The 22,394-nt window shown below is 38.6% G+C and overlaps 1 protein-coding gene across 1 annotated transcript in view; it reads left to right on the forward strand.

The window, feature by feature from the left end:
- The window catches only part of TRIM24 (tripartite motif containing 24), a 65,143-nt gene extending 42,897 nt beyond the window's left edge, over nucleotides 1–22,246 (forward strand). The window contains exons 8-19 of the mRNA XM_075117538.1: nucleotides 11–128; nucleotides 3,515–3,780; nucleotides 4,419–4,583; nucleotides 6,159–6,338; nucleotides 8,735–8,870; nucleotides 10,031–10,103; nucleotides 11,489–11,657; nucleotides 12,200–12,513; nucleotides 15,281–15,413; nucleotides 16,833–16,907; nucleotides 18,277–18,426; nucleotides 19,489–22,246. Coding sequence (XP_074973639.1) covers nucleotides 11–128; nucleotides 3,515–3,780; nucleotides 4,419–4,583; nucleotides 6,159–6,338; nucleotides 8,735–8,870; nucleotides 10,031–10,103; nucleotides 11,489–11,657; nucleotides 12,200–12,513; nucleotides 15,281–15,413; nucleotides 16,833–16,907; nucleotides 18,277–18,426; nucleotides 19,489–19,698 — 1,989 coding nt within the window. The 3' untranslated portion in view covers nucleotides 19,699–22,246. The remainder of the gene's footprint in view (nucleotides 1–10; nucleotides 129–3,514; nucleotides 3,781–4,418; nucleotides 4,584–6,158; nucleotides 6,339–8,734; nucleotides 8,871–10,030; nucleotides 10,104–11,488; nucleotides 11,658–12,199; nucleotides 12,514–15,280; nucleotides 15,414–16,832; nucleotides 16,908–18,276; nucleotides 18,427–19,488) is intronic.
- The last annotated feature ends 148 nt before the right edge of the window (nucleotides 22,247–22,394 follow it).

Below are 22,394 nucleotides of genomic sequence, written 5' to 3' on the forward strand. Positions count from 1 at the left end.
CCTGTTCTAGATTACGTATCGACTGCGGTATCTCCTCCGAGCAAGGTGTGATGCTTCACCGGTGACTAACAATACCATCCAGTTTCACTGTGATCCTAGCTTCTGGGCTCAAAATATTTTCAATCTAGGTATGATAAAGTTTTATTAGCCCTTTGGCATCTTCATCCTATTTTGAAAGCAGCTTTCTTTTTGTGAAGATAAATAGCCTCCACACTATTAATTTCTTGGTTTACTTTGTTAGACTTATTTCCTTACCTGTGGAAGATATTTAAAGTGCATTGTATGGGAAAAAGTATTATTTATGAATACTTATGATAAAGTATTAACAAACTTACCTTGCTTGAATAGTATGCGTGATGGTGAAAATAGCAGCTTTCAGTCTCCTGGGCAATACACGTGCCTTCTGACTTCTGAAACAAGGAACACAATCTATAACCCAACTTCACATCCTAAGAAAGGATTCCAGCAGTCTCATTCTGTATCTTCTAGCCTTTTCTTCTACTTCAATCTCATCATCCCAAACTGAAACCTGTAGCAGCAGCATAATACGTTCAAGAACCCCCGTTTGCTCCCTTGTCCTGCTGAACAATAAGCCTTGGAGAACTGAGACAAAGAGAAGGGGAGAATGCCTAAGAGAAAAAGAACAACAGGGAAGAGAATGCTACTTTTTGACAGTTGTCTGGTTTTTAGATTGACTTTCCTGAAGTTGTGGGATAGAATTCAGGAGAAAGCATGTTTTTAAGAGAGTTACAAATGTGCTTCATCTTCATTATCCTAATAGATTTTGATCTAGTCTCCAAACTGGTCTTTAAATTTTTTCTTACAGCTGTAAGTTGCTAGGGTTTTTTGATACTGGTGAATCCCAGATCCTGGAAGTTTTGCATGGAGCCTGCTTCTGTGATTGCCTGAAAGCCTGAGTTTAATGGGGGTAAGCATCCTAGGAACTCATCAGCATAGAAGCAGGAATTAAAGCTTAGTGGTTTCTCTAGGATTTTGACTGCTGTCATGCTTCCTTTCTGTCTCCACTGTTAGCTTGATGAGCATTTTTTTTTTCTGTCATGTGCAGAATGCTTTGCAAGATACCTGTGGGACCTTTTCTGCCTTTCATCAGAAAGTGAGTCAGCTCTACAATTGTACAGAGAGGTGCAAATGTATGTTTCTCTACAAAGGCAGGGAAAAGTGTTATGGCAGTGCTTTAAGGTGAACAAGCTCCTTTCCCCACATGCCAGGACATTAGATGGTAGCAGGGAAATTCTCCAAGTTCCTTCTTTGTAAATAATTTTCTTTGGGAAAGGAATCAAAAGTGAATCTCTCATTCCCAGAAACAAACTGTCAAGCTGGATGGTGATGACTGGAAACTCCTGCTAAACTGAGATGCTGCTTGTCAACAGGGGGCTTTTTCTTGTGTTTGATTTTGGTGCTCTCTTTATATTATTATCTTTTTACTTAATGAGCTGCTGAAATATGTTCCCTGAAATTCTGAAAAGTGCTACAATAGAAATGGCACCTGTATAGATCAGCATAGGAGTTCTTGTAACAGTTTATCTATTTAAGTGATAGATAAAACCAGATCACGTTTACCTGTCCGGTTTCAGAAATCAAAACCTTTAGGCTGTTATGTTCATGATCAAACATGTTCAATTTTTGTAAATAAACCAGGTTTAAGAACCACTGAAGGAAAATAAAATAAAGTCTGAGTAAGGAAACAAGTTACCTTGGGATTGGCTTGAATTCTCGTCAGGCTGCATGTTGCTGACAGTGTTGATAGCATCTGTACACTAACAGCATAGCTGTCTTATGATTTCAGAATGTATTTAAGAAGGAAAAATACAACATTTAAAGTGTTTTAGTTCCACAAATAGTATGATAACCCATGGTTTTCTAGAATGATAGAAGGGAGTAATTCTCTGTAATACCTTTGGGTAAGTAGCTTTATACCACAGATGTTAAGCCTGGAAAGACTTCTGAAAATGTAACTACTTGAAGAGAACAGAATAGAAGTGTGGTATGGGTTTCACAGTTGATTGTAGTAAGTCAATACCATTCTTTGCCAAGGTAATTCCTTTTCTAGAGAAAGAAAATAACACAGATCTATTTTGACTGTAGTGAAATATTTCATACAGTCATATATGGGACACAGTATTGTTCATTTGCATTTTTCTCTGCTCACTTTATGGGAAACTTTGACTAGACCTGATACAGGCTTAATAAAGAGTATTAGGCAATAGCTTGGTAGTTTTTTTCTATTTTGTTTAGCATATTTAATATTTTTGTTAATGACTGGTGTGGTAGGGTCATAATTAAAATGTATGCAAACAATAAAATATCAATAAGAAAATAGTATTGTTGATGTTAGCTTTCTGCCCTGCTCCGCATGATAGTATGTTGGCTGGCCTAGACTCCCTCTGTGCCTATATCTAGACGTGGCACTAGAATGAGGCTACTTGCACAGCGTCTCAGCTCTTGGGATGAAAAAGAGGAAAATAAAATATAAAAGAAAGAAGCTTCCTCCTCCTTCAGATAATCTACCCCAAAATGAGCCAGGCTAGACAGCGCAGGATCCACGGAGACTGATTGATATGAAGAGAGAAGTGGGAGAGGGTGATTTCAAGTTCTGCTGTAACAGGCATTGTCCAACTGTCGTATGGTGTAGCCACCTCATGAGGTGAACTCTCCTTGGGAGCAGCCCAAAGTCTCTGGGAGATAAGGGAGTGTGAGGTGTCTATCTCCCACTTGTATTGAAAAGCTGTTGTGCAATCTTCCACAAATCACTGGAATTTTTAAACTCTCAGTCTTGGACCATAACTTTCCTTACTTTGCTCTGTTTTAAACAAAGAAAGTGTCTTTGCTCTTTTCCTGTACAGTGTGCTATTCCCTTGAATCGAATCAAACTCTGTTCTAGTAGGAATTCATGTTTCTTGCATGAGGTAGGCAGAATTTTACATGAACGCTTCATGTAATCGCGGTATATGTCTCTTCAGATAAAATCTCTCACCCAGCATTAATCTCTAGAAGTTACCTGTCTAGTCACATTTCCTTCTAAGTCAGTAAAGAGAGAGAAAACATCTCCTGGAGGTGCCCATCACATCCTAGAATTGGTGGTGTGTAGCAACTGAGAGTATCATTTGAGTATTCCATGATGTTGGCTCAGAGGCCAGAAAGGTTCACAATACCTTTAAGTTTTATGATACAGTTAAATCTTTGTATCAGATGGTTGGATCAGGATACTCTCCCATTGAAACTTTGCTCCCTTGCTCTCCTGGAGAGGCCAGGACACCTTCATAGGAGAATCCACTGTATAGAGGAGGCTGCAGCATGAGACAGTTTGTTGTAAAATGTAACCATTCTTTTTTTCAGGGAAACATGTAAATGGAGTCCTTTTATCTCATGTTTATCCACTTGTTACATTACAATAATGAATGATGACCACATGGTATAAAAGGAACTAATTGTGAAAAATAGCATTTCTGCTAACTGCAATATTTTGGTATTAATTTTATTTTGTTCAATCTAGGTTCTTTGGTAATTGAAGATAAAGAAACCCCACCACATATGCCCAAGAGCCCTGTGATGGAAGCAAACTTACAGCCACCAGGCAGCTTACCTTCAAACCAGCTGTCTAAGTTCCCGACGCAGATAAGCTTAGCTCAGCTCCGACTCCAGCACATGCAGCAACAGGTCCTGGCTCAGAGACAGCAAGCTCAACGCAGAGCAGGTCCGGTAGGTTTACCAAATCCAAGAATGCCAGGAGCCATGCAGCAACCTCCTGCTTCTCATCAGGTGTGTGATGATATTTCCAGAGAAGGCTCTCTTTTTCCGTGGCACTGAAGGAGAAAGCAAAGAAAGTTTAGAAAAAGGAAAGAACTTATGTCCAGATACATAAATTTAGATAGCTTCATCTTCTTTAGTACATGGCTATGTAAATGGGTTAGAGAACATTTTCTTTACTGAGAACTGAACTGAGATTTTTAAACTTGTCAGGCAAAATGTGTGATAGCCTATTTTATTCACACAAAAAAACACCATTTGGTATCCAAACATATATAGTGCTGAGCTAGGTATTTTGTATTTTTGTCAAATGATTAAAAAGTGACTCTGTCATTAATTTTTTTCCAACACTTTTTTGCATAAAACTCTGTGATTCTTTCATATGTCTTTCAAAGTTGGAAATACTCTCACTGGCTCTTGTGACATATGTGCATCCATTACACCATAATAATTCAAAACCTCTACTAGGTTTTGTCTTTAACATGGAAAATCAATGTGTTGTGTGATCATTCAGATAAATGGTGTGGTACTATTTGCTTGCATCTAATTTGTTAAGAGTCTGAGGTTTAAAAGGGCCACTTGGTAAAGATTTCTGGAGCACTGAATAGATATCAGCTAACTTGCAGAATTGTTTGTTTATTTTGATGCAGGCACCTCCACGTTTGATTCATTTTCAGAATCATAGCCCCAAATCCAATGGTTCAGCTCTTCCTGCTCAACAGATGAGATTTCCCCAAAATCAGAACCTACCAAGGCAAGCAATAAAGCCCAACCCATTACAAATGGCATTCTTGGCGCAGCAAGCTATAAAACAGGTAGAGTTTCTTTCCCTTGTCACTCGCCATGTAGAAATAAAATATCAAAAAAAATTAGATGTGCTTTATATAATCTTATTTTTATATTATGTTTCTAGAGTGCTTTTCAGTTAGAACAGAGACTGCATTTTTTCTCTATGACAAGATACCCACAGGTTTTTTTAATAAGATAACTGTCAAGTTCTTTCATTTTGACAGTTCTAAGTAGCTGAAGCTTTACAGAGTGAGCCACTGTGTGTGCTATGCAGATATTTCATTCTCTTCTTTGCTATTACTATGATTTCTGGCCACTTATGCAAAACTTAACATGGCCATGGTCTGCGCACTACAATCATTGAAAAGACAAAATAGAAAATCCCACTATTTAGCTTGATGTTTGCCGGTGCCTTCACTGGGAACCAGGTTCAAGCTTGACTAAAAAGCTATAGCTGCCACCATTCTCCAGAGTATGCCACTTCTACAGTTGAGGAGAGAGAAAGTCTACAATGTGGGACCTCTGCTGAGTAAGACTGACCAATACCCACATAATCAGCAGTTGAACTGGGGCAGAGGCAAATACTTCATGTATTCTCTTGGATGTTCAGGAAGGCAAATCTTTATTAAAAAGCATATTAACACATGGGTGGTTAGGTATGTGGAAGGAAAGAGAAAATCATGTCACTGGAGGTAAGCAGGGAAGAATCAAATTAATCTGACCTGCGACCTGAGAAGTGGAGTAATATCATTAATGTTGGTAGTGCTTACAATGTCAGAGAACTAATTCCAACTAAATTGAAGAAAGCTGTACAATATCTAAGAGAACCTCTAGTAACAAAAACTGTCACTTCTTTTCTGTGCCTCTGAAAGGAAGATTGGCCTGTCTGCAAGCCTGCCTTTCAAGTATTTTCTCTATCTAGTAATGTCTTTCTGAAACTAGAAACCAGTAAATAGCATGACTGTCTGAAAAGGAATTGAGCAGGGTCGAATTTTGTCTATGGTTGCCATGAAATTCCATTAAAGTCATTGAAAACTGTATATGCCCATGAGAGAGAAATTTAGTCTGATTGACTGTGCGTTTCATATCACGGTGTTAAACATATATGTGGGTGGGGATCCAGTCAGCATTTCAAATTCTTAATCACTTTAAGTTGTTAAGGGAAGCACAATATCAAATATTTGATGGTGTCCAAGTGACACTATTGCTATTTACTTAATAAAGCACTGGAGCAGTTGTGCATTCAGCCTATTATCTGTAATGCTTTTATTTCACTAAAACTGTTAACGTTCCCCCCACAATACTGTCAATGCATCATGAAATATTAATAGATACTTAACAACGCGATATAGCTTTGAATTTAAGAATTCACATTCATTTCTTCTATTCATAGTTTTCAACTACTTGTCATCTTCCCTTGTCTTGTAAGATTGGTTCTTTAAATTAGATAACTTCAGAGCAAATCAGAATTTTTATGTTTGAATTCAGCTTACTGAACTAAGCTGCTTGTTTAACTGATGAATTAGAATCAGTATGTGCAGTAGATGTAATCTGTTGAAAAAAATAATGCCGAATGGTGGATTATTGTCCTGTCTTTTTAGTGGCAGATTGGTAGTGGACAAACGTCAACTGCCCTTTCAACTGCAAGTAGCACAACATCTACTCCATCCAGCCCCACAGTCACTAGTGCTGCAGGATGTGATGGGAAGACATACGGTCCCCCTGTGATAGATTTGAGTTCTCCAGTGGGTAGCTCCTACAATCTACCATCTCTTCCTGATGTAAGTGTAAGAAAAAAAGTGTTTTATGGATTTTATTTTGAAGTAAGTCTTAACGATTGTGAAAAGTAGAAACCTTTTAGACTGAAATTATTCCTCTGTTTGTCAAAGTGAGACAGTTCCAGAAAACAACAACAGGATTGCCTACATGTTGCTGGCAATATTCAGAACTGTTCTGGGAGACAGCTGTTAGGACAACTAAGGAAAATAACACTGCAGGTTGTAATTGTATGTGGACTTGTTTATTTGGATGCTGCATATTTTTTCCCTCAACCCCCCAATAATGATACTAACAAAAATGAATTGGTTTACCTTTCATTTAGCAGTATCTATAGATAGCACTGATTTGCTGACAGAATTGCTGGTAAATTTTTAACATTTTCAAAATATATTTTTAAGTCATTGAAAGGGTTATCTTAGGTAGTTATTAATTCTTGGTATACTGGATGATATATTCCTTATATTTTTCCTCTAACATGGCTCTGAGGAGGTGGTAGAAGGAGCATCATAAGATCATCTTTCCTTCTCTTTCATAGTGTTGTAGTTTAACCCCAGCTGGCAACTAAGCACCACACAGCGGCTCACTCACTCCCCTCCAGTGGGACGGGGGAGAGGATCAGAAGAGTAAAAGTGAGAAAACTCATGGGTTGAAATAAAGGCAGTTCAATAGGTAAAGCAAAAGCCGTGCGCACAAGCAAAGCAAAACAAGGAATTTGTTCACTCCTTCCCATCCGCAAGCAAGTGTTCAGCCATCTTCAGGAAAGCAGGGCTCCATCATGCATAATGGTTACTTGGGAAGACAAATGCCATCACTCTGGATGTACCCCCCCCTTCCTTCTTCTTCTTCCCCCAGCTTTAGATGCTTACCATGATGTCATATGGTGTGGAATATCCCTTGGGTCAGTTGGGGTCAGCTGTCCCAGCTGTGTCCCCTCCCAACTTCTTGTGCACCCCCAGCCTGTTCGCTGGTGAGGTGAGGTGAGAGGCAGAAAAAGGCCTTGACTCTGTGTAAGCCCTGCTCAGCAGTAACTAAAACACCCCTGTGTTATGAACACTGTTTTCAGCACAAACCCAAAACAGCCCCATGCAAGCTACTATGAAGGAAATTAACTCTATCCCAGCCAAAACCAGCACACGTAGTTTCTTCTGATTGGTACGTGTTTGTCAGAGGTCCACGTTAGAGCTGTTGAGTGGTAGTCTGTTGATTTTGTTCTTTCAAATAACTGCTGAGCCTATTTTTGTGGTCTAAGATCTGTAGATATCTGAAATGTCATGGTTTTCTTGTCATAACTTGCTGTTACTCCCTCTTTATCTTGCTTGTCTTTTGTTCTCACCAATAAACTCTCAGATAAGAGTGTTCTTTTTTTTTAAACAAAGTACATAGAGTACAGAATCACAGTATCTGTCAGGCTTAAAAGGTGAACTACACAACATGATCTTAAAACTACTGAGGCTTGTGAGACATTTTAGCATACTGATTTTTGTGCACATGAACTCTTCTACTTGTATACGGTTAAGTTTACACTATTAAGATACGTGGCCCAAATCACTGTAAATATGCTGACCTAGCAGAGGTTTCTGTGTCCACTTCAGATAAGTCTGGCTTATAAATAGAAACTTCAGTGGTCAATGCAGTTGATACCAGTGGATGTGTGAGGTGTCTGGATAAGTGAGAGAACTTGATACCAGGTGACCTAACGTGATCTTTTGTATTGCAAAACGCCTAACACTTCAAAAGGTTATGTCTCTTTATTAAACCAGAATGCATCATTTTACAGATGGTTAGAATGGTAAATTGAGGGCCCCTAAACCAGAATTCAGTTACCTGGCCTGGGCTGTGGATGGAAGGAACAAGTGTTGGTTTGCTGTTTGCATTTTGAGTCAATATGCACGGCCCCTGCTCAGGAGGTATGGGGGAGAGATGGAATTGTATGTCCTTCGAGGTTCTTCCAGTATTGTTAAACACTAGTGGATTAATGGGTAGTTTGTGTATCGCAGATTATCTTTTTTAGTGTATATAAGGTGAGCATGTCAAAATAAGGTGTAGAGATAAAAATTCGTGTCTTAAATGAGTGAAAGCTACCTGCCTGATGTAAGCCTTCTCTGAGGTTGATGGAGAAAAATCGGCATGTACAGAATCATCTGATCTGAAAATGAAGCACTGCCTGGATTTGGCCATTTCTTTTCTTTTTACAGAAAGCAAGATGACCTGTTTTAAAGTAACCACCTCACTTTTTGGATGGCTAAATTTAGATGAAATGCATTTTGGCCTTCACCTTCAAAATAACAGCATGGCAGAGGCATAGGGTGGTTTTTTGCTGTTGTTTTTTGGGGGGGTTCGTTGTGTTCCCCCACCCCCCCCAACAATAACTGCTTCCTCTTTCTTCCCCGCCTTTTAGATTGATTGTTCAGGAAATATCACACTGGATAATGTTGTAAGGAAAGATGGCACATCAGAGCAGAATCAGCCAAAACCCCCTTCAAACAGAACTGTGCAGTCACCAAATTCATCGGTACCATCACCAGGCCTCTCAGGTAATTGGAATGTGGTGCAATTTTCTGTTAAAGTTAACACAGTGGTGTAAAGGAAAAGTCTAATTTGACACTGTTAACACTGATACCAGAATTAGTTACTTATATTTTGTATCAAAGATGAGAAATAACAAAACGAAAGCAAAGTAGTAGAAACCCTAGTAGGAGGTAAAGCTGAGACAATATTTTAGCATTGTCAACAAAGGTAAGTGGCCAGATCTTAAAAACATGGAGGGAAAAACATAATGTATTTTAGCAAATAGCATAGAAATACTTAGAAGAGTGTCACTCTTAGGGGTACACCAAATTAAAACCTAGAAGCTGTGGTAGGAGACAACTTTTTGAAAAAGCAAGATAGGATGTAACAGGAGACAGTAGCTACTTGGGAATTTCGATTTGGATATTAGAAAATCTTTTTCCCTAGAAGGGTGGTGCAGCACAGACACAGGTTGACCAGAGAGGTTATTGTTATGGGTAGCTAAATATGGTGGACTTGAAGGACCCAGGGGATCCCTGGCACCATGCCTCGTGGCAATCAGCAGCTGCTCCTTACTCCCATTTCCTAATCTAGCCTGTAGTGAGGCTATGTGAGCATGAATAAGTACTTGTGCAACATTCATGCACTCGAATGGCATTCACGTGCTTGGGCAGATTAGCTGAGACAGGTGGATAATGCATTCACAGACAGCACAAACTCTGAACACTCTGGTTTCTCAGGACCAATGCTCAGCAAGAATGTCCTTCACAAGTCTTTCAGCTATCTCGTCCCCAGACCTTTGGTCTCTCCCATATCTAGCCCCCAGACTCCTTCCTATTCGCTGGCTACTCTGCCTTAAAGTTTCCTAGCAGATCTCCTGAGAGTTCTGCTAGAATTTAATAAGGTAAGACAAAACAAACTGCAGTGATCAGGTGGAGGGGTCAGCCACGCAAAGGTACTGACTCATCAGCCTGCTTACTCACATGTAGTGGGCCCGCTTTTAGTCCTCTCTATCCCTCTAGTTGTCCAATGCTTCTCGTCCTGTCATTAATTTGTATTCAATAAGATGTGGGTTAAATAAATGACACTGCAGGAGAAACTTTCCCCCAAACCTGTGTACTTCTGAGTCACATCTCCGACCTGTCACAGACCTGTGTTTTGTTCTAATCCGATTCTTCTATCCTAGGAGGAGTCAGTGTGACAAACATACACCCTCCAATTCGTTCACCCAGTGCCTCCAGTGTTGGGAGCAGGGAGAGGTAAGGAAACACTGGGAGAGAAGAAAATGTAACCTCCACCTCCATAGAACACATCTCAGTCTCTTCTCTCATTGATGGATATAGAAGTCAATTTGCCTCACCTCCTTTGTTAACAGGCCAGGCCTGATGGTTATTACAGCACTCTTTGCATTCTAAAAGTAGTAATTTCATTTGTAATGTATTAATAGCACATCTAAAAATATATTAACTCTGTAAGTGATGGCTAGGTTGGTGTTATTAAAAGAATGCCAATTCTAAATTAGGTTTTAAATTCAGAAAAATCAGCTAAAGGAGAAGGTTGCATGCTGAAAGTCCTCATGGAACTATAAATGACTTCAGATTTAAGGAACTGATGTTACAAAGAGGGTTATTAACTGTATTATGGCAGAAAATTCTTAGTTACGTAAGCACTAGATATCTAGTGAGAGTCTACACAAATGTTTTTTCCCTTAGTGATGGACTATTAATGAACAAATAGATCTACGCAATGCTGTTTGAAGACTGCAGATCCATTAATGTGTTCCAATAAATTAGAGCATACATCTGACATGAGATTACTTTTTCATGCAGAGAAAAATCAGATGGCATTCATCCTACTTGAATTGGAAATGGAGATGCTTTTTAATATAGAATACCTTTTGCTCTATTCCATTTACATGTTAAATTCTGTGAAGGACTCATATGAACTGTTTAAATGTTTGTCTGAAGAGTCTTACCTACATTTAAAAAAAAAGTGATTCTATCTGCTGATGCTTGCATTCATTTTGTTGGATTTAAAATCCTTGATTGTTATTTAAAAATAATCATAAGCTGGTATTTTTGAGTGTGGTTGTCCATTCTCATCCTGTCATGACTAAAGAGATGAAAAAAGGCAGATCTAGTTCTAAAAGTAGAGCTCCAGTTTTGGTAGAGCTGCAAGGCTGTTACATTCCAAGATAATGTAAATATGTGTTTTATCCAGCTTATTTCCTCGTGTGGTTTACAATGATCAGTTTGGCTCCAGAGAAACACTGGCCTTCCCCAAAATACAGCTGCATCTCTTCAAAAGTGGGATGATGTTCGGTGGAAGTGCTTTTTTGTGTATGACCTAAAAGAAATGGAGATTATTTGCATATCTTGCACTAATGGGAAGTAAAACCATGAGTAATTCTCTAGTTCTGGAACTGCGCCATTAAAATTTTCCCCTTTTTGTAATGCCTCTTCAATGTACATGAAAGGAAATAAACTTGGATGTTTTATTGTATAAATGTAATACTGCAGTGCTCAGGATTCAAAGAAGCAAAATGGATTAGCATCCTGAGGTCTCAGAAAGCATCAGTGTACAAAAGGCATCCAGTTCTGACTCTTAATTTCCCTTTTTTCCTGCCTCTTTCTGTCACTTACAGTTCTGGCTCCTCCAGCAGGCCACCGGGAGCTGATTCTACACACAAGGTCCCAGTTGTTATGTTGGAGCCGATCAGAATTAAACAGGAGTCAAGTGCACCAAATGAGAACTTTGATTTCCCAATTGTTATAGTGAAGCAAGAAACAGATGAGGAATCCCGGCCTCGGAATGTAATATTAAGTTATAAATATCTCCTTTCTCTTTGGTGGAGGGTATTTTGCATTTATGGGGAATAAAATAATTTACTAATATTCTGTTGGGGACTTTTTCAGGGGCAAACTAAAAAGCTAAATAAAACTAGCTCTACTGCCAACTCAGTTAATTAACTGGTGCGATCAGACTGCTTTTGTCCATTGAAAACCTGTGAAGGCAGGAAATAGCTTGCAAACGTTAAATTTTTACGTGGTGCTAGGAAGTGTTTCTAATCATAGTGCAGTAATATACATAAATAAGGCTGCTAGACTTTGGGGGCATCAAAGATTTGTTTTATTTTTTTTTTTTAGTGGAGCAGTGAGCAATCAATAGCCTTTCATAGCTGATTTCTTGTGTTTAGTTGCCTGATGCTATAGTACGATAGTAATTTTTGCATGCGTGCTGCAAGTTGTATGGCTGCCTGCATATAAATTTGTTATTCTGGTCAGTTTACTTGCTGTTAGGGTCAGGTAAATTCACATCAATATTATAATCTGGCTTCCTTTGTTTCTTCTTACAGGCCACCTTTTCAAGAAGCATACTTACTTCATTGCTGTTAGATGGCAATCATAATTCCACTTCTGATGAAGCTGTCTTAAGAACAGATGCACCAGACAGCACAGATGATCAGCCAGGGATACTGCAGGAGAACACATCCAGTGGGAAGGCAGGATGGATAGGGCCCCCCCACATTGGGGAGGGCAGAAAAGAGGATGATCCCAATGAAGATTGGTGTGCAGTATGTCAAAATGGAGGGGAGCTCCTTTGCTGTGAGAAATGTCCCAAAGTATTCCATCTTTCTTGTCATGTCCCTACGTTGATGAGCTTTCCAAGGTAATTATGACCCCTTCAATTCCATCTAAACTTGCATCAAAAGCCATAAGCTTGTGCTGTGAAACCTAGTACAAGAAGTCTCAGCCTCTAAGCAAGCAGCGTTGTCTTCGAAGTCTTGAATCCAGAAGTTTTATTAATTGATGAAAACTGGAATTTGCATTGAAATTCCAGTTTAACTTTACAGATTTACAGCCACAATAATAAAACTCTTCACTTATTTGGCAGTTAAGCAAGATCACTTACATTTAGGGCATCTATTATTAAAATTGGCCTACACAATTACCAATCTGTCATAAAATGTTTTAAGGATGACATAAAATATTTACATTTCAATAATAATGACAAAAATAACTAAAGGAAAAAATCTAAGATTATAGCAATACATTTAATACTATATTGAGCTAAACATGGCTACACTTCAAGCGTGGGATGTAGCGACTGACATCTTCTAGTAACATCTTGTTCAGTGTTGAAACAAGGAGTAGGCTTTCTTGATTGGCTCAGTTTCTTGAGTTTCAAAATACAGTCTTAAAGAGGTTGTTGTTATAAGCGTTACTGGCATTTACTTCTGGAATTAGTGTCTTTGATTAAAATAAATGGCATTTTGCAATGTTCCAACTTGGAAATGCCATGCAGTAAGCTTATTAGTATTAAAGGATAAAAGCGTCTGTCATAACATGTTCATTGTTTAATGCTTTTATAAATATTAGGCTTTCTTATTAAATATCAGCATAGCTTGCTGGTGTAAAACATTCAGATAGCAACTTACTTTGGAACATTGATCGTCTCTGGGCCACACTGAGCAAGCATGCTTTTGCAAGCATATCTAATCTTTCAAATGTGACTAGAAATGGCACGTAAGAATGTTCCTTTTACCTTTTGAAACTTCAAATTACAGTTTGGGTTTTTAAAATAAAAACATGCTATGTGACAGCTTTGTGCCGTAAGCAAAGCACAGTAAAGTTGCAGTAAGCACTTAAACTAATAAACACTTGTGCCTTTCTGACAAGAAAAAAAAAATCATTGAGCAGGTAGATAACTATGTATTTACAAGGCTTTGTTTCTATTAAAATTAAAGCTTCAAGAATAAGCCTTTAAAATTTATCTTTTTTTTACTGGATCATTCAGTGGGAACTGAGATGATGATGCCCTGGGGGCAAGGGAGCCAAAACCAAGTTTTCTGACAAGTGTTCAGGTCTGTAAAGGTGCATATTTAATACAAGTGCACTGTGTTCCTGGACTTCAAAACCACAGTTAGCTTAATTTTCCTCCTGGCTTCAGATGTATCAGGTTTCTATTCTCATCTTTGTGGGGTTTTGTTTTGTTTTGATTTTTTTTCTGTAGCTGTAACAGTCTGTTTAACAAACTTTGGTCTCTTAGCATTAGTTCCTTCAAACACACAAAATAATTATCTTATTATTATGTCAGTGGTGTCAGTCTACTTCTTTCATGATTGCTTTTTGTTCTTGCTTCACATGGATAGAACGATTTCCCCTATAGATCACCTGGTCACTGCATCTTTTTTCCTTCACTCCAACCCACCACACTCTGCCTGATTCTTGGGGTATTTAAATGTATTGTTCCTCCATCTTTCGTGTGTTTCCTGTTTTCTAGTATCATAAGATCTTCAGATCATGGAATGTATCTATTTTTGTTTATCTCCCACAACATTTCTCTGATGCTAGTCCAGGCACAGCGGTGACCCCGTCCTATAAATAACTCCATCAAGTTAAGACAGTAGAAGGTAAAAGTCTCTTTGAAGGAAAATGCCCATTATTTACTAGTGTATGCTACAATTAGTAGATGGTGGAAACCTTTGGATTACTCTAAATAAAAAACAGTAAGATTTTTTGTTTTTAAACTTGGAAAGCCTTCTGCCTTACTATTGAAATTAATCAAAAGGTGCTGCAGAAACTATTTCCCAGTTACAAAGATCTTGTTATAACATATCTCTGAGAAAATTCATGCAGTTAGATCTCATAACTGATTATTGCTGAAATCTGTCTGATGTGTAAGAAGTACAATTCAGCCCTCTTGTGGTTATCTGCAAGCATGCAAGTGCCTTCATTTGTGAAGAACTATATTAAAAACACTCTTCTTAGGTTTTTCAAAACTTTGAGGTTCACAAATTGTATTAGAGAATCAGTGAACATAGCTTACAGAACTAATTTTGTCATAATCTTATGCTGTCATTTAAATCCGTAGGGTTTTGCTAGCTAACTGATAAGATCAAGAACATCTGAAAGTTTTAGGGAGTGAAGAATTTCCAGTTTTCAAAAAAACCTTGTCTAGGGTAATCTGTATAGAGTAACAGTATGTTGTAGATTGAGCTTGTAGAGAGAATATATAGTTCTCGCCGTATAACACTAACCCTTTTCCTCCTGTTTGGCCTATACAATTCCTTCAGTCTCTGTGCAGTTAGGAAACAGAACTCTTTAATAGTGCTTTGACTGGATCCTGTGAGCTTAAGTGAAGAATTCCAGTACTAACAAAGGTAGACACCATTTGTCTATTATGACAAACCATTTTTGTGTTAACACACCATAAATTACACCGGTGCCATTAAAAAGGAAACAGAGTTCTAATAAAGCATTGTTGCCAGCAATCTCTGCCTTTTGTAGTGTTTAAAAAAGCCTACATCAATAAAACAACACACAATGCAGAAAAAAACACCCCACAAATGAGGAACTTACCCAGAAATATGTGGAAAGCCTTTTGTCAAGCGTGCCACATCACTGAGGTCAATGTGTCTGTTTGTCCTCTTTAGTGGCGAGTGGATTTGTACCTTCTGTCGGGATTTGTCCAAGCCAGAAGTTGAATATGACTGTGATAAACCCGCTCACAGCGCTGAAAAAAGAAAATTGGAAGACAGTGTGGGTTTGGCACCAATAGACCGTAGGGTGAGGATAAAATGAATACTGTCTTGCTGCTTCTTGTGTTTTGAAATGTATGCACCTTTTAAAAAGGAATGGTAAAAACCGAGAATTATCTTTTAAAATAAGCTCTGAGATCATAGCAGCCATCAGGTAAGCGTGCTGAACAACGCACCCTGACTGTTGGAGAAGTGGTTGTGATCTTGCGCTCTGCACTGGGACTGTGTCCTAGGAATTACCAAGTGCTGTTTTCAACAAAGCTCTTGTACACAGTGACCTTGCATTGAGAATTTTTTTCTTTGTTTGTGCTTTCCAAATTTGGCATAGATTGACATTATCAACTAATGGTTTCATTCTTTAAAGCACTTTGTGGCAAAAGAACCAGCTTAATTTTTTAAAAGGATGCTGACAAAGATATACAGAGAAATAATACTGATCCTGTAGAGATGAACACAAGTCTCTGGGAATAACTGCTGTCCTTTCGCAGGTTTGAGTGTTCTGGCGGAAAAGCTACAAAGCAAGCGGTGGACCTCTAACTTTTGTTTTCCCTTAAACTTCAGAGTTCAAAGAAAAAAAATTGCCTTTGAGCAGACAGTTGAACTGCTTGATGGAATCTTTTGGATTCTTAGGGTACTGGGGTTTTTTTGCCTTTTTGATTTTTCTTATTTCTTTGTAGTTGTTTTGTTATTTGAAACTTTTCTAAAGCAATTTTGAGCTCTACTGGAAACTTCCAGCAGTGTTCTACTTGGTTTCAGTTGGCAGCTTGTGTAAATAGACTGAAATCAGTATTTTGTTTGGGGTCTTAGTCTACCTGCAGAACTGTTGTTTACAAGTGCTGCTATCTGAAAGGAAAAAAACTAGCCATGTATTTGTGTTAAATGTAAATTATATAACTTTCACTTTTAAGTCCTGTAAATATTCTGATAAAGGATCAGCAAGCATAAAATCACACAAAACTATTTTTAGAACCTCTTTCAAGGCTCAAGATCCAGTTTAATATATTTGGATACACAAAGAAAAGATATTCCTTCCCACTTCTAATGAAAAGCACCGTAGGCTTTGCAGTCAGAGCAGTTATACCCAGATCAGAAAAATATTACTGATATCTCTGAATATTTGTGAAGCCCTAAGAGCTACGCATGCTTTTTAATTCCCTGAAATTTCTGCTGGCCTCAGCAAATGCTGAATAACACTGTTAGTAACTGTATGAGGCTTCGTAGCATGCATTTGAGAGTTGATAATGATAATCTATTGCAGAGAAAGGATACTGTAGGCCATTGGTTATGACAGTCAAGCTTGTTTCCAAATACAGTTTCTGTGCTCACTTTTCTGCTTAGGGGCTGGGGGAGTACTGAGCATCGGTTTGATATTTTCTGTGGTGTGTCATTTTAGAACAAATCTTACAGGATTCTCTAATTACTTGGGTATCTATTTTTCTCGACACAGAAGTGTGAAAGGCTGCTGCTGTACCTCTACTGTCACGAAATGAGTCTTGCGTTTCAAGATCCTGTTCCTCCCACAGTATGTACCTCACTTCTTTCCGTTTTATGTTAGCAACATAATTGGCACGTTTCTAGTGACATTTTAATGTCCACTCATAGTCCATTATCAGAAGTCAAGTTTCCCAGACACTGAGTGTACTAAACGTGTTAAATTTTATTTAAACTGTCTGATAGGGAGTTAGAAGTTGAAGCATTGGGTTGGAAGAGGATTTACTAGTAAAATTCCCTGGGAACTGATTTTACTTAATACATCAAAACCAGACACAAAAAGTAAGTTCTAACGCTGTCTGCTGATTTCATAATTCTGAGTGATATCACCAAAAAGGTGAATTGGGATATGTTTGGTTTTAAAAACAGTTACCTGATTTTAAGAATTAGAGTGCTCTGCAGTACTAATATGAAATTGAATTTCTTATTATTAGCTTGAAGTTCATTAGTTTTAAATGGTAAATAATACCTGGGTGCATTAGACAATGGAAGGAAGACAGAAAGTTACTTGTGTGCTGTTACCATTTAAAAAAAAAAGAAAAGCAAGCAAACTGTAGTCCAAGGATACACAAAAGAGTTACCAGCATGATCAGACGAAAAGTACCTCTTTCATGTTCTTCAAGACAAGTCAGAGAGAAAATAATTCATCATTAAGTAATAAGCTCCTGTGCACCCTTTTTATTCCATTTGAATAAGAATTCTTTTGAAGAACATTCCACAGATTTTAATAATAAGGGCAAAAGGGATTAATTGATTCATCGTAGAATGATCATGTATTACGAAATTCAGGTAGTACAGCATTTCTCTTAAAATGTGAATCTAGGTAGGAAAAACGTATAAGAAAATACTACCATTAGATTTCATAACTTATTTTCTGTTTGTTTTTAAAAGAAAGAATAAATCTTGATCCTACAACCACAGCTGAGATGCCAAAATCATTGACATCGCTGAAATTTGCCACCGTTTCCACAGATGTATTTCATAACCAAAATTCATACTAAGCAACCCGTGTACTGCCTCCATTTAAGTGGGTTGCCAAAGTTGTTATATGGTGGCCCTGAGAGTGAAACTAAATAGACGGCTCATTTGACGGCATACGAAAATAATGTCCAAATCATTTGCTCTATCATATGTAGTCAATGTATGTGCGTTTTTTTATTTGTTCTTCTTTTCTTTTGAAATAGGCTTTGGAAGGAGTATATTTTAGCCAGCAAACCTAGCATATATCACTGTAATGCCAGAAACTGTCTGCATATATATAAGAATTACATTTCTTATATCTTAGAATTGTACTTTGGAGATGAGACTAAATCTTGCCCTCTTCCTCAGAGCTATAGGTTTATAAAACAATAAGTAATGAACATGACTGCATTCAATAAAAAGTATTTTTCTCCATTTAGGTTCCTGATTACTACAAAATAATCAAAAAGCCTATGGATTTGTCAACCATCAAGAAAAGACTTGAAGTGACCAATTCATTCTACACAAAGCCGGAAGATTTTGTGGCTGATTTCAGACTGATTTTCCAAAACTGTGCTGAATTTAATGAGGTTAGAAAAGCAGATACTTTATCTGGTTTTGTGGGATTAGTTGCTTTCAGGAAGAGTAGCGGGGGTAGAACTTACAACACAAGAATTTACTGTATTAAACTTATTTTGATTGTGAGACTGCACTGAAAACATAGATCACGTTTGAAACCCTGTGGTGTTAGATGACTCTGCAGTGTAGATCCTTCCACAGAAGGACAGAGGATTGTAACAAACATGCTAGCTGAATGGCAGGACAGCAGGTAAAGAATAGGACAATTGTTTATCATAGAGGTTAATGGTGGGCATTTGATTTAAAAATTGGCTTAATCTTCCTTGCCTCAAATCTTAAATTCAGTGGGAGTTTCATTCCAGGAGGTCTGTACTCACCCTTAAGACGTCTAGTTGGATATTGACTGATTGTTATTAACCCTCACTGCACGTAAGGGAACATGTGGTGAAAAAGGGGTGCAGGTACTGAGTGGACCACAAAATGAGAGAGAATTACACTCGGAATAAAGGCTCCTGTAAGTGGCCTCAGTGGGGCTCTCATCCAGTCACCCTTGGTAGCTGGAAATACTTCCTGCCGTGGTGACCTCCACTTCATGACACTGATTAGTCATGGTAGCTATGAATGACTTCAGAACTGCCTGATCTTCCACGTTACAATCATCATCTATCCTAGTAATAATTTCACCGTCTGTAAGCTAGAGAAATCCTAGTTTTCAAGCAGTCGTTCCAAACACTGTAACACCCTGAAGGCATACCTATATATTTCACAGCATAACCCAACTTTTTTAGTTAGGATTTAAGAGTTTTTAGAATCTCTTTATATAGCTTTCAGAACCCAGGCAGTATAGCTTTTGCAATTGGCTTCTATGATAATCCATCACAGAAAATAGTCATTGGGGGATGTTGGCCAAAAGATCTACCCCTGCCCTCTGCTTTGCAGGCTTGTGCTGTTTGGGACCATGTGTTTCACAGGTGCCATTCTTACTGCTGATTGATTTTTTTTGCCGTTTGTAAGAGCACCTGAAGAACTCAAGCTATTTTGTGATGCATTAATGTTGTTAATTCACTCAACAGCCCGATTCAGAAGTGGCTGATGCCGGCATGAAACTTGAAGCGTACTTTGAAGAACTTCTGAGGAACCTTTACCCTGAGAGAAAGTTCCCTGTACAGCCCAACTGCCAGAGTGAAAAAGATAATCCAGAACTTACTGATGACTCGGATGACGAATTTGTACAGCCCCGGAAAAAACGCCTCAAAGGAGAAGAGCGTCAGTTGCTTAAATGAGCCACACGTGTTACTACGGAACGCTTTATAAAAATTAAGAATATTTATCACTGTTAATTGTGAAAAGGGGAAAAACCATGACTGCTTTGACTTGTAGGTTTGTGGATATTTACTAGACTTTCTACCCCTTGACAGAAACACAAATCTAACGGAGATCAAGGCATGAGGAGAGATCTTCTGAAGTTCCAAATTTTCGTTGTACTTCTGGAGCAGCGCAGAAATTGCCATTTGCGTGGGGTGACAGCTGTTTAACTTTACTTTGAGGAAGAAAAGAAGTTTGTATAGAATTGAACTTTATGACATTACATGGGTTCAACATGTGGCTTTCTGAGTTTGAAGAAAATGTGGTCTCACCAGACTTTTAATTTTACCAAAGGCATGTGGCTGGCCATAATTTGATTTCTTTGTACTGTATTTAACACAAGCCATGAAAACAGATGGTGTAATATTATTGTCCTGCAATACTGACTGGTACAATGAAAGTGTAGTTGCCCCCAAAGAAGTTATTGGTAATTTTAAAATGTAAGGGAGAGTGTATTAAAAATAACTTTAAACAAAAAAAAAGGAAAAGGAATTTGTTTGAGAGTTTTTAATGGAGGAAGCAAAGGACAGAATACTTTGTTTTGCATCATTTTTCTCACCACCAGCAAGAAGCAATGGTATTCCTGTACTATTTTGTTTAACAGGTGTCTCGTTTGATGTACCTCTGTTTAATGAAGTTGATGGCAAAGTCTTGAGGGGAAAAATGTTTGCTTGCAATTATCAGTCAGTCTTTGTGTATGTTTAAATAGGGGGGGAAAACCATCCCCTCTGTCCTCAAGCTTTTGTTGTTTTTCCAAATTTCTAAATATGTTGTTGTCAGAATGTAACCAGCATTGTTATTGACTTGGAAGTACACAAGTTTGAAGAGGTGGAGAAAAAAGAAAGATATTGCTTTTCAACCCTTCATCTGTCCCTATTGAAATCACCAGAAGGTGAGGACAAATTGCCTTTTTTTGTTCTGTCTACTTTCCAGAAGCACCGACAATAATATAGATGGTTGTTTCTGCCCTCAGAGATTGCAGAGTGAAGTGCTTGTCTGTGGTTGCTCCAGCTATTGGTTTATACTCTTCATTTATGTCATCTTAAATGAAAACTGAGTTTTTGGGAAAACAAGCAGTCTTTTGGATTAATTGAGCTCCGATTATGCCAAAATTTTGCAGATGGAATTGTGAAGACATCTGAGTGTACACAAGCCTGCTTTTGACTTGCTTTGTAGCACCGATGTGGTGCCATGGATAGATCATTGAAGAGACTAGATACAAGTGCTGCGTGTGCCTCCTGGCTGTGTACATATATGCTCAGAAAAAGGCCTTTTTGCTGCCTCTCAGCAAATGAGATACTACCCACCTAGGGTAGTACCCACGTAGGGTGGCACTACATACTGAAAGGTAGCGGACACTTCAGAATAACACTGTTTTGTTTGCAGCAGGTCTTTGACAGAGCTTTTGAAATGCCATGATCATGTGGCTGCTTTTTAAGCTGTCCAGAGTAACCATTCATTTTCCTTTTTTTTTTTTGTTGTTGGTTAGTTGTGTTTTGTTTTGCTTGGTTGTTTTTTGGGTTTTTTTTTGGTGGAAAGGCACTTATTACCTGAAGAGAATTGATTGTAGCAGGAGTTTTACCATCTCAGAGTACCAGAAAAAAAGGAAGAGAGGTGAAGGAGCAGACCAGGACAGTGAGGAAGACCACTCTGACAAAACAGGTGTGATCAGTGCACGCTACTATAGCACAGACTTGAGAAATAAGAGGCCCTGCCATTGCAACATTTGAAGTCTTAAAGATCTGGCAATGCCTAGAAGTCCTAGATACCCTGTCTCTGAGTTTAACAGTGCTTCCAGAGGAGGGTGTTGTGTGTTTCTCTGGACTGTATGTTGCAAGCACAGGCTTAATAGGGGGCCTAGTGCATTAGAGGTGAAGTTAGACTCCTATACAGCTTTACACTCAAGTTTTTCTACCCATGGAAAATACTGGAGAGAGGAGCGTAGATGTACTCCTGCAGTCCAGTTACTTATCTGTCTGCTGTAAACTGTTCGAAAATGTCTCTCTTTAAATAATCCACTGGAAAAATCTGACTCAACTTTCGTTTTGTGGTCTTGAACATCACCCTAAGAATCTTCAGAAACTAACTGCAATGAGGTTTGAGATGTTAAATGTAACCACTTTAATGCAGGTAGGATACGCACAAATAGTTGAGGAATGTCTTTTTCTTTTTAAAGGAAACGCTATATTTTTTCAACCTGCTATGGCAAAGACTGTATCTGCGTTCCCGTCTTTGCCTCAATCCACTGAGCTCTATCTCCGCGCTCTATCTCCGCGCTCTATCTCCGCGCTCTATCTCCGCGCTCTATCTCCGCGCTCTATCTCCGCGCTCTATCTCCGCGCTCTATCTCCGCGCTCTATCTCCGCGCTCTATCTCCGCGCTCTATCTCCGCGCTCTATCTCCGCGCTCTATCTCCGCGCTCTATCTCCGCGCTCTATCTCCGCGCTCTATCTCCGCGCTCTATCTCCTTTCGTGTGTGGAATGTCACTACTATTAGCCCTAGTAGTAAAGTCTTCATCTCACTTCATGGGACAGGTAGAAAGCATCTATCTGTTGAATCATAAGGAATGGAACGTCCTTGAGAAATTTGCCGTTTGTCTATAGAAATCATACC

The sequence above is a fragment of the Phalacrocorax aristotelis genome, chromosome 1, assembly GCF_949628215.1.
Source record: "Phalacrocorax aristotelis chromosome 1, bGulAri2.1, whole genome shotgun sequence".
NCBI lineage: Eukaryota > Metazoa > Chordata > Aves > Suliformes > Phalacrocoracidae > Phalacrocorax > Phalacrocorax aristotelis.